The sequence below is a fragment of the Phodopus roborovskii genome, unplaced genomic scaffold (assembly GCF_943737965.1).
Source record: "Phodopus roborovskii unplaced genomic scaffold, PHOROB, whole genome shotgun sequence".
Lineage (NCBI taxonomy): Eukaryota > Metazoa > Chordata > Mammalia > Rodentia > Cricetidae > Phodopus > Phodopus roborovskii.
Window position 1 is genome coordinate 152,988 of NW_026126546.1, and position 12,783 is coordinate 165,770.

The following is a 12,783-nucleotide window of genomic DNA, read 5'->3' on the forward strand; positions in this document are numbered from 1 at the left end:
AATGAATATGCAACCCTGTGGATATACAAAACCTCGTGTAGTTGATCTCAACAGTTGTGTGTGTGTGTGTGTGTGTGTGTGTGCTGTGTGCTGTGTGTGTGTGTCTGTGTGTGATGTTTCAGACTGTTCCCTTATCATAACTAGCCATTAAATACACATCTTTAAATAGACATCTTTACATAGCATGTATATATGTGTATCTTTATATACTGTACATATATCTGAAGCTCTTAACAGGCGTGTATTGTGTTTTTTGAAACAGGAACATACAGAAAATAAAAAATACAGATGCTTCCAAAAATATATTTAATTATATGAGATTATATGACACTCCAGGTCTCAGTGTTTTGTATCATTATCAAAATAAGAAACAATAACTTTAATTCTGTGGTAGCAAATTCTGCCTGGTAAGCAAGACTAGTTAGAATATAATAGGATTACCATGTGGTTACAATCTTTTCCTAGAAGGAAGGGTCTTTAGATAATGAGCACCCTTAGCCTACACAGAACACTGTGGACTGTCCAAGGGTAGATGCAAGGCTGGGTTCTCTTAGAACAACGTGGTGATTTTCTAGTCACACTTGAGAACTTGAAGTCAACGCTACTAAAAGAGAAATCATCAGGCTGACATGCCCTGTTGTATAAAGATATGGGCTCCCTCTCTGCATCGATGCTGATGCTCTGCAAAGGATGAGAGAAACAGAGACAACATCAGTATGTGACATCTGCTTTCAAACCCACACATACACACTACAGAAATGTTTAGATAGAACTCAAAGTTCATAGAACTGAAAATAAAAAATTACTAACTTCCCTATTCCCAGAGAATCACAGCTAATAATTTCATTTGTCCTTTCAAGAAAGTTCCTCCCCCTACTCTCTCTCTCTCTCTCAGATGCACACACACACACACACACACATACACACTTCTTTGCGTAAACACACCGAATGCAGTTTGCTTCCTTTCCTAACACTACCTCTTGGAAATAGATAGATCGGGCTGGTTCACATGGAGCCAACTCATTTTTCCTTGTGTACAAATTCTTATTGTACGAGTGTTCCAGAGTGTTAGCCAAGTTCCTTATTGGTGAACAGTATATCATCAGAGTTTAACTGATTAAGGAAGGCCTGTTGTGACTTTAAAATACCAAGAGAAGGCCTGGCCAAATCCCATTTACACTAAAGGCTTGACCTTTGGAGTTTTTGAAAGAGAAATTACTGAATTCTTTTCAACCAATTAAAATGTGAACTTTTAAATTTATGAAACCATCTTCTCTTAGTTCAGAAACGAATACTACTGTTCTGGATTGGTGGCCAGGTCTTTACTCACACACAACTTCCTTAGGACTCTGGAGTCCTCCTCCCCACCTCCCCACCCACCTCCCTTTTTAATTAGCCAATGGCTCCACCTGCTGGACATTCCCTACAGCTGCTTTGTTTCTTACTGCACAGTATTTCTGTGTCTATGCTAGAGGTTTTAGTTTGACATATTTTAGAGTTAAAGATGGTGGTAAGTCACCATGTGGGTGCTGGGAATCAAACCCAGGACCTCTGGGATAGCAGCTGGTGCTCTTAACCACTGTTCCATCTCTCTAGCCCTCAGTTTATTTTCTTAAAAGTATAGAAAAATCTCCAAGATATACTGCTATGTGAAAAAGCCAATTCCAGAATCTTTTTTATAGTATCATTCATTATAACTGATATAAGAGATATATGTCTGTGGTATGAATGTGCATGTCCATGTGTATGTACAGATTTAAACATGTCCCAGGACAGGGATGCCATAATCTACGAGGACACACAAGAGTGTAGAAACAATGGTCTGCCTGCCAGCACAGGAATAAAGAAAAATTGTTCACACCGCAAGTTCACCTGGGTTCTGACTGAAGCCAATTACTTACGAGTTCATGACACAGTCCGGGTGAGCACTGTGGTCCACACACATTAAGAACTTCACTGGTCTACAAGAAGAAAACAGTCCTTAAGAGATTACCCAAATGACTCCCATCCATGGAACATTTGTGATGCACCTGCAAAGTGCTGGAAACACAAAATGCATCTCTGAAGATTCCACCTTTATAAACAGTATTAGGTAGGTTGGGAATGGTGGCACGCCTTTACTCCCAGCACTCAGGAGTCAGAGGCAGAGGCAGATGGAGTTCAAGGCCACCCTGGTCTACAAAGTGAGTTCCAGGACAGCCAGGGCTACACAGAGAAGCCCTATCTGGAAAGAGAGAGAGAGAGAGAGAGAGAGAGAGAGAGAGAGAGAGAGAGAGAGAGAGAGAGACAGAGACAGAGACAGAGACAGAGAGAACACCAGTGAGCAGAGAAAGGAATTCTGAGAGTCCAGAGGAGAGAATTACATCGCCCCCAGGCTTAGAGCCAAGGTTTACTATTAATTATGTAGAAAAGCCCTTGGTGACACCTGAGACAAAACATATAAAGTGTGGGTCACAGAGTCTCAACAAACAGTAGCTCTTATGATTTTTCATGCTATGGCCAAGATCCATCTACCAAACGCCCATCTCAGTAGCTTTTGTAATGTGATCTGAAGATGTAGACCTTGGTCTCCAATCACATCACACATCAACCTAGGCTAGAGGAACAAAGTGGACATGGGTACATGATAAAATTCTGCTATTAGTGTCCTCCAGCTGTCCTTAAAATGAACTCTAGAGGGAAAAAAAAAAGAGAGGACTCCAGAAGGGTCTCTCTATCCATAGGCAAACCCAGAAGTCACCTTCCCTGGCCTTTGTAGTGGATACCTACAAAACCAACACTTTGAATTGCTCTAACCATTCAAAGTGGTTAATACACAGCACCACTTACGGGTAGTCATCGATGCAACTGTGCTGGAACCCCAGGGCTTCCAGTCTGTCTTCCAGGATTTTCACACTGCCTTCGCCACAGGATTCTCTAAAACACAGACCGACTTTTGTTTTAATCAAACAGATTAAAGAAAGACGAAAACATAGCACAAGCTGTTTTAGTGATGACCAAAGATCTTTGGGCCACTCCTTGATATTCTGCTTTCAAGGAGAACGCAAGGAAGTTTCTAGTTTAGAAACTGTGGATTCTGGGAAACCTACACAGTCAAGCAGAGCGACAGGCCACAGGGTTTGGCAATGTTCCCCTCCATGCAGTGTCTCCTCTGAAGAACAGGGCCCAGCTCTCCTCTGAAGTTACCACACGGGCTGTGGCCTCTCCTCCAAGTTTCTGGACCAAAAGGGCTTAACTGTTTCATCTGGCATTGATTAGTTAAGGCGCGGGGTACAGCTGTTTGCAAACCCGGAGCCAAGCCAGTGGGGGCGTTATTTTAGGCTGCTTGGCAGTGGTGTTCATCCATGAAAAGGATGAGTTCTACACTTGCTCATGTAAAAACTCAGTTTCTGAGAAGATGTAGTTCTTCAAAGTCCTGGTCCTCACCGGTGAGCCAGCACTTAGTTGCAAATGTGGTTGCATCATGGAGAGCAAGGCGTCACCACGGAGCACTGGGTTGATTCTGAAAACCCTGGGGAGGTTACTGAACCTTCAAGAGATTTGAAAAGAAAAAAAGAAAAAGAAAAAGGAGGAGAGAGAGAGAGAGAGGGAGGGAGGGAGGGAGGGAGGGAAGGAAGGAAGGAAGGAAGGAAAGAAAGAAAGAAAGAAAGAAAGAAAGAAAGAAAGGTAAGAAAGAAGGATAGAAACTGGCTTTGACCCTCACAGATGTGTAAGAACCTCCCACACCACTCATAAAGATCAGCATGGCATCTGGCTGGGAGTGAGCCGGCATTCCCAACAATCATCCTTCTCTACCAGCCACGTTAGAAGCAGAAGGCTGGCAGGTCATTAAAGCTAATTGCAAAATGTCCCCATTCAGATGGTAGCCAAGCAAAGCAAGATCTCAGCTACTACCCCAAGCCCCATAACTTACACAACGGGTCCCCCAACTTCATGCATGACCCAGATCTCAATTCTTGTGATTTTATCCTTTTGTAAGTATGGGATTTCAAAATCTGCAAAAAACCTGGAAGACAGGAAGGACATTTATTTTTTTCTTTGTCCTTCCACGGTGTTGAATGTGTATATACTAAGCAAGCTCTCTGACGCCAAGCCCTGTGTCCAACCTAGGAGAACCTTCCTTCAAGTCTTAACACAGTATGATCACTCTCCATTTGGGCTGTTAGTTTATTTAGATATTAATTACTTTAAAAGTTTCTGGGAAAGTTGGGTGTGGTGGTGCACACCTTTAAACCCAGCACTCAGGAAGTAGAGGCAAGTTGGATCTCTTGGAGTTTGTGGCCAGCCTGGTCTACATAGTGAATTCTGGGACAGCCAGGGCTATTCAAAAAGACCCTGTCTCCCCACACCCCCCAAAAAAGTTTCTAGGGTTCTTTTTACATTTTGTGTACATGCACATGGGTGTGTGCACCTGCAAGATAGACTACAACATCGGGTGCTGTCCAGTCTCTCATTGGCTTAGAACTAGAACAAGTAAACTAGGCTGGCTGAAATAGTGAGCCCCAGAGATCCCCTTGTCTCTGCCACTCCAGAACTTGGATTACAAATGTGCCACCTCTCTCTGATATGAGCAGCTTTCCCACCAGCCTGGTCCCAGAGCTGCTTCAGCCCCAAATAACACACAGAGACAGTGTATTAGATATAAAGCTGTTGGCCTGTTACTAGTGCTTCTTATTGGCTAGCTCTGTCTTAAATATTAACCCATGTCTATCAATCTAAGTGTTTCCATGTGATCTTCTCTTACTGGAAAGAGGGTCCAGACCTCTTCTCTCAAATTCCTTCATCTTGACTCTCCACTACATCTCCCAGAATCCTCCTTGTCTTCTAGCCCCGCCCATCTTGCTTTCCTATTGGCCAACAGTGCTTTATTCATTAACCAATAAGAGTAATATATTTACAAAATGACATCTTCCATCAACCTCCTGAGTTTTCATTTGGGTCCTAGGGATCAGAGAGAGGTCCTCATGTTTGCAAAGCAAGCATTACCACTGACCTATATCCCTCCAGCTGCTCTCCTATCCTCTACATTTGGATAACTTGCTCATGTATTTGTCAGCTATTAATGGTTTAATTGTACGGACATGCCTCTAATGACCACATTTACCACATCACACAACTGTTTTCATTTTACCTGACTTTACAAGTGCAAGCGTTAAATTGGGACTGGGACAATTTTCTAGTCCTTGGGTGTTGCAGTTCTTACCCTTTCACGGGATAGGCTCCTTTGGGCTCTGAGCCATTCAGCATGACATTGATCACCCCAGAACTGTCTCTTGAATACTGTGAGAAGAAACAGATTTTTGAGAAAATGGAGTCATGCCAGTGTGTGTGTGTGTGTGTGTGTGTGTATGCTTTAATAGCAACTCAGTTTTGTTTTTATAATTGACAGTTTTCAATGGGGGAAAAATTGGCATTTCACCTGGCTAGTAGAAATGCAAATTGGTTTATTTGGAGAACCAAATCATCTTTAAAGTCCCCTACTCATATTCCCCTACTCAGTAATTCCATATTAGGTACCTTAGCCTAAGGATATGATGAGGAATGCCAGCATCATTTCAGCTAGAATGAACTAGGCTGAGCTGATGGGACAAAGAGCCTCAACATTGCAGTGGCTTCACAGGGAGGTTCACTGAATGCTCCCACTGAACATTCACCACCGGCCCTTGGTGGTTTGGCACTCAGTGTTCTCACCATGAGGAAGTCTCCCACCTGCAAGCTGTTAACTGCCGGGAAGGGAGAAGGGCCAGTGACCTGTCCTAAGAGACACAGATGTCACTCTCATATCTCATCGGCCCATGTAAGTCACATGCAAATAACTGTATGGGGCAGTACAAACCACAGGTGCAGAAAATAAGCCACCTGTCTTTGGTGAACAATACAAAGTCCCGCCACAAGCACCGCACACAAGCATTGGCACTGTGGCATGGCTTGCGAGACCAACACATGCTCACTAGCATGGAACTGCCAGGGACCGGCATACAGTTCCCAGTGCATACCAACACAGTGCCGACGTCCGAATTATTAACAGCAATTAGGATATGTGATTTCATAGGAAGTGTTTACATTCAAAGCAAAGTGCAAGATTAGATGGATAGAAGGTGTGCTTTGCTACAATACAATTGAGCGGGGCTGAGGGTATAGCTCAGACATGCTGGCACACAATAGGCCTCAGGTTCAGTTTCTAGTATCATTAAATAAACAAATGAAAGTGGGTGTGTAGGTAGTCTTGTTCGGACTCTAAATTTCCCTCTAAAATGACTGTCCTGGAATAAAGGTTAGGTGGTGGTGAGTTACGTGCTACTTAGCCGCACAGGACAGGTTTACTGACTAATGAGATGACAGCCAATACCAGGTGCTCCAAAGCGGAGGCACATTGTGTGCCATTTGTCTCCAGCATCTTCCAAAAGGCACTAACGCTAGGAGTTAAGTCTTCAGATGCTGACATCTGACAGCCTCTGTGTTAAAGGGGCGGGTAACATTTTGGTGGCAGGAACGTCATGGGTGACCTCGCTTGTCTTTCTGCACCTTGCCATTCTCTGCCGTGAGCAGAGATGACATTGGCAGTGGGGAAACAGTTGTGTGGGTATTCACACAGTGACACTTTAGGAAGCAGTGGCTGCAAACCCAGTCTCTGAAGCTAGGAAGCCTGCTTTCGCATCCTGGTTCCCCTAATTTGCAATTTTTCAACGGAGGAAAGTCTTTTGACATCTTTGCAATTCATTTTCCAGGTCTGAACGAACAGCTACCTTGGAGGATTGATTGCAGTAAAGAAAAAATGTTTAAAATCAGAACAACATTTAGCCTGAGCATGCAGCTCTTGGTAGGACCTTTGCCTGATATGCGCAAAGCCCTAAGTGTGATCCCCAGCACCACAAACGATAATAATAACAATGATATGTATTGACTACTTATGAGGGTCAAGCCCTGCCATTACTATACTGGATTAGCTTTGTTCTTGCTTCAGCCACCTCGTTTATTCTAAGGGCTTTAAGATGGAGGTACTGATACTAATTCCCATTAATAAAACCCAGTGGGAGCACACACCTTAAAGTTAGGAAAATTCATGGTGGCATGTACTACAACTCTCTCTCTCTCTCTCTCTCTCTCTCTCTCTCTCTCTCTCTCTCTCTCTGTGTGTGTGTGTGTGTGTGTGTGTGTGTGTGTTTGTGTGTGTTTGAGACAGGGTTTCTTTTCTTTCTTCTCCGACCCCCCCCCCCAAGAGAGGGTCTCTGTGTGTAGTCCCAACTGTCCTGGAACTTGCTCTGTAGACCAGGCTGGCCTCAAACTCACAGAAATCCACCTGCCTCTGCCTCCAAAGTGCTGAGCTTTCAGGCATGCACCAACACTACCTGGCTAGGTAAGACAGGCTTTCTTTGTGTAGCCTTGACTATTCTGGAACTAGCTGTAGAGACCAGGCTGGCTCAAACACACAGAAATCTGCCTGTCTCTGCCTCAACCTAGCTCAAATGTTTACAGGTCTCACTCTTTTAATGGTTGATTTATTTTATTTTATATGCATTGTGTTTTGCCTGCATGTGTGTGCGAGGGTGTCAGTCAGATCACCTGGAGCTAGATTACAGGTAGTTGTAAGCTGCCATGTGCTGGGACTTGAACCTGGGTCCTCTATGAAAGCTGCTGTTCTCTTAACTGCTGAGCCATCTCTCTAGCCTGTTACAGTTTGTTTATAGACGGAGTTGACATGGCACCTCTATAGAGGTGTTAAGCCTTCCGGTTTCCAATAAGGGACTTTAGTAGCTACTGGAGCGTGTATTTCAGATGATGCCCTGGGAAAGTAGGAACAAACACCGCCTCCCACTGGAGCTGGCAGGAGTACACAGTGATCAGCGTGAGGCTCTGTGGCTAGCCCTGGTGGAAGGTTTGGTCAAAGTCCTTCACCTGATCAATGAGCCCATGGGACACCTGGAGAGGAAGACAGCCAATGGGAGGCAAGGACACATCACTACTGAAAAGGGAGGAGTAGAAATACCCTGTCCTTTGATTGACAGTTAATCATCAGCCCTTAGCTAAAGACTTAACCCTCCTTATTTCTAATCTTTATTCCAATGCTTGAGGCAGGGAATGTAAGCTATAAATGACATCATTTTGCCACCATCAACTCTGTGGCAATATCCTCTGAGATACAGACATGCCTTAGGAACATTTCTGGGTACCAGCTTATTGGTAGCTCACTGCCTCTTCTCCCATTAATGATGCTCTGTCAATATTTCTGATACCCACATCTTAGTCTCCAGTGCTCCAGGCTCTTGGATAAAGTAAAGATTACTCCCATGTTTTACATGGCACTAGGAAGTACCTGAAGTACACAGTCGAGGTGGGACAGAAATGCTTACAATGGACTATCCCCATGTATAGCTAATGTTTGCCAAACGTTTTTCTCTGCACTGCCTTTAATATTTTATCTCCTTAAACCCTCATAACTGTGTGGATCAGAGAAAATGAGTCAGAGAAATCATTAAAGTGGAAAGGAAGACTCACCAAAATTAGGTAGCGGCCTGGGGTCCAGTTTATAGATTCCTCACATGCTCAACACTCACTCACCCATCCCAGGATTACCTGCATGGATGCGCTTTTCCAATAGGAGTCCACAGCATTGTTTTCACAGTCTTCTGATGTGGGGCAGGACTGATAATCAAGTCCTAGGAGGAAAGTACACAAATGCATTTCACACTGGAAACCGTATTAATGTAAAGCGTTTGCTAATCCCATATTTGGCATGGATTCTGAACAACATTCACAGTGATTTTACCTTCTTTGAGCCTCAGTTTCCCCTCTTGGAAATACAGAGATGAAGGCAGAGCCCTGCTGGATTGGAATCGTAGGCTCTGATGTCAGATTGTGAGGTTACATGGCTTACTGGATACATTCCTAAGCAACTCTCTTAATCACGCCATGCCTCAGTTTCCACGCTTGCCAAACTAGAAATATGACAGGATCATAGAGGATAACGTGTGGATTCCAGAACTAATGTGCCTGCAGCAAAGGTAAGTACACTCTAACCATTATTGTTATTATCAGTTACTATAGCTGTCACCTATCTCAGAGGATTTGGGAAGGGTTAAATGAGATGAACATATATGAAAATTTCCAGCAACAAAGGTAAATTTGCAGGTAGAGGAGCTGTTGCTTTATGGTAATGTGTGCAAAATCTTACCAGAGGCATTTTCCTGTCGACACCAACTCAGGAAGTCTCCAACCTTGCCATACAGAACATCGCACAGGGGCATAAGGCGACGGGTGTTCTCTGAGAAGCTCATAACAAGTAGGTGGTTATTCTCCCAGAACAGTGACTGATGAGAAACAACCGGGAATTAAAATGCAAAAGAAAATGAAAACACATTGCAGTTTGTCATCAGGACAAATCAGCAGCCATTCCTCATGGAATTCGAACATGCTGTGAGTCTACCGCTGTCAAAGAGCGCTGCCTCTCTCCTCCCTGTATTGCAAACACACAACATAGACAAGTGGCTTCCAACCTTCCTAATGCTGCAGCCCTTTAATACAGTTCCTCATGTGGTGGTGGCCCTCAACCATAAAATTATTTTCTTTGCTACTTTGTCACTGTATTTTGCCACTGTTATGAATCATAATGTAAATATATCTTGGAGACAGACCTTTGTTAAAGGGGTTGTGATCACTGGTATAGATGTTAATGACATATTTTCCCAGGACCATGATTAAGGGAGCAGGGCTGGAAGCCTGGCTCTGTCCTATGCTAGATGTGTGATGTTGGTCAAGGCTTTTCATCTCCCTGTGCCTCTGCTGGGAAAATAAGGAGCAGAACCATTTGGCCTCCTGGTGTAGCTCTGATTAGGGTAGTAAGCAATTATATGATCCCTTTCCTAGAGTGCACAGTGCTTCAAAACACCTCATTCTTCACAGCACACCTTGTACCTTCCAGGGCAAATAGTGTCTTCATAGAGCACAGCTAACAATATTTGCAGGCAGCTGGTCCTCAGTAGCCCAATCTCTTTGTAGACATGAAGGGCTACAAGTACTGTGTTTTCTTTGGTATCCCCAACCCTTAATATGACGCCAGGAACACAGAAGGATTCCAATAAGTTATTTGTTAAGTTCATCAACTAGCTCTGAGGGATGTATAATTCTAAATTATGCATCTGCTTTTTGCCAACAAAGAACCAGGAAAACCATGCCGCATAATCTTAGAAAATACGCTTTCTGGTCATATCTGAGGCAGTTGTCCTTACCTTGTCTCTAGGAATGGAGTGCCTGGAGAGGTTAATGAAGGCGTCGTAGTCTGAGGGCAGCACAGAGCAGGGGTCCTTGTCTAGCACCACCTTGAAAGCCTCCCATATGGCTGTGCAGTTTTTGTTCCTGTGCAAAAGTGCCAGTCAGGACTGGGGGTTAGGCTGTTCTGGTAGAAGCATGCTTCTACCAGAACCTGAGTTCAGTCCCCCACCCCCACCCCCGCATCCATGCCTCTAACCCCAGCATCATATGAGGTAGAAACAGGAGGGTGACTGGGGCGGGCTGGCTGCCAGGCTAGTTCTAGCTTTGGGACGAGATGATGCTAGAGTTAGAAAATTATCAAGCAGGACACCCAGTGTTCCCATCTGGCCTCTGTGTGGGCACAGGCACATCACACACACTCTCACACACACACACACACACACACACACAGAGAGAGAGAGAGAGAGAGAGAGAGAGAGAGAGAGAGAGAGCAAATTATAAAAAGAAAACTCAAAATGCACCACACTGTGAAAGGAAAAGCAGAGTTCTCCATTGTAATATGTTTTTCCCAGGCTCAACGTAACAGAACCGGCCACAGATAGAAGTACAACTAGAAGGTGATAATTCCTTTCCTTTCCTTTGTTTTGATTTGTGCTGTTTGTTTGTTTATTGTGTTTTGTGTTTTTGAGACAGGGTTTCTCTGTGTAGACCTGGCTACCTAAAACTCCCTCTGTAGACCAAGCTAGCCTTGAACTCAGAGATCCACCTGCCTATACCTCCCAAATGCTGGGATTAAAGGCAGAGGGTGACAATTTCAATAAACTCTGCAGCTTCTGGTGGTTTTCAGATGGTGTGTGTGTATGTGAGAGACAGAAAGAGAGAGAGAGAGAGAGAGAGAGAGAGAGAGAGAGAGAGAGAGATCAAGGGCTATGAGAGACAGTTATTAAAGAACTCTCTTGCTTTTGTCTATTCTTTTAGACCCAAGAGTGGGGCCCATTGTTCAGGTCTGTGGAGGGCAGGTCTCTGGACCCAGGAGGCCAGGTCAGGAGGCAGACAGAAGTAGATAACAAGTTCTGGGAGTGGCTTTTTCTTTCCTATGCAATGGTCACATTTTCTTCCCCTCTGTGAGTGGTGACTAAGAGACTCCTTATGTTATTCTCCCTTCCTCCATCCCTCCCTCCCTTTCTCCCTCCCTCCCCCTCCTCCTCTCTCTCTCTCTGATTGAAACATATAACAATTAAATACAACTGGCACAGAAAGGGATAGTATGACAACACAGAACAGCGTGTCCAAAGGAGGAAATTAATTGAGTAGGAAACACGATGTCTTCTAGAGTCAAGCTCATCCTAATCCCACCCTGCTCCATCTCCATCCCTTTCCTTGTCTATTCAGACAGACACTAAACTTGAAGCATCATCTGGCAAAACACACCTCGAGGAGCAGCCCTAAAGGAAATAGGAGTTTGGAGAACATGAGGGTTTTTGCCATATGGAGAAAAAACTTCAGGTCCTCTAGATCGGAGGACCTGGAATTCCCAAAGCGCTGGCACTTCAGCAGTTGCTGCTAGAGATCTCTGTGGGATGGAGAGGCAGTCACTCAAACTCACCTCTAGATTGGTATTTGTCCCCCCCCCCCCCCCCACCTCTACACCGGCAGGACAGCCTCATCTACAATCTCCTCCTGGACCTGGAGAACCCCTGCACTCAGGCCCCTGTCCCTGAGAATCGTGTACACATTATCTGCATAGGGACCCGCTAGTCACTCTGCCTGGCTTTTCAAATCTGCCCTCTCTTCCTATTCCCTTTCTGACTTAGTCCTTACCCGGATTGGAGGCTCAGCAGTGTGGCGTACTCAGCACAGCGGCCCAGGAAAATGCTTTGCAGATGCGGCGTGGTGCCCTCCCCACTCCATCGAGTTGCAGCAGCTCGCGCCCCCAACAGCAGCGGCAGCAGCAGGGGCGGCCACAACCACAGCCACAGAGACAAAGTGCATCCCTGGGCGGCCATCGAGGAGATGTTGATTGCTCCTCGACCTCCTGGGCTCCTCCCAGTTTCTCTCCTGCCTCAGAGGCAGTTCCCCTTAGCTGAGCACTAGCTGGACACTCACCCTAACGACACCGCAGCCTCCCTTCCAATTGCCCTTCCTCTTCCGTTCCAACAGACACTAAACTTAATGCATCTTTGGCAAAAGACAGGGGCCCCAAACGAGATGGGAGTTTGAAGGACGTGAGGGTTTCATATATAAGAGGAAAAAACTTTTTTTGGTTCAAAAGACAACAACATCCTTGACAGATGTCCTCTTTCTCCAGGACCAAAGATGGGTGAATTTTGCTTGTTTTCATTACGCACACCCACACCCACACCCACACCCACCCACCCACCCACACACACACACACACACTTTTCTGTTCACACCGTACTTCCTAGCTTGGTTTATATTGGTCTTCAGTTTCCAGATTAGTAAATAATTTTGGAAAAGTTATTTAACTTCTCCAACATTTCAGTTTCACTCCCAGGTAACCCTTTAGACAGTCTAGAGAACCAGAATTGAATACTTCCTTGTGGAGTACAGTGT

General features: G+C 44.8%; 1 protein-coding gene across 1 annotated transcript; it reads right to left on the minus strand.

Annotated features, from left to right (window-relative positions):
• Positions 1-292: 292 nt before the first annotated feature.
• Positions 293-12,230, minus strand: Bst1 (bone marrow stromal cell antigen 1). Its single transcript, XM_051200237.1, has 9 exons — positions 12,031-12,230; positions 10,227-10,353; positions 9,173-9,308; positions 8,575-8,657; positions 5,204-5,280; positions 3,914-4,006; positions 2,830-2,916; positions 1,902-1,961; positions 293-681 (listed from the first exon to the last, which is right to left on the minus strand). The coding sequence occupies exons 1-9, from the start codon at positions 12,213-12,215 to the stop codon at positions 576-578; spliced, it is 954 nt and encodes a 317-aa protein (XP_051056194.1). The 5' UTR covers positions 12,216-12,230; the 3' UTR covers positions 293-575.
• Between the last annotated feature and the right edge of the window lie 553 nt (positions 12,231-12,783).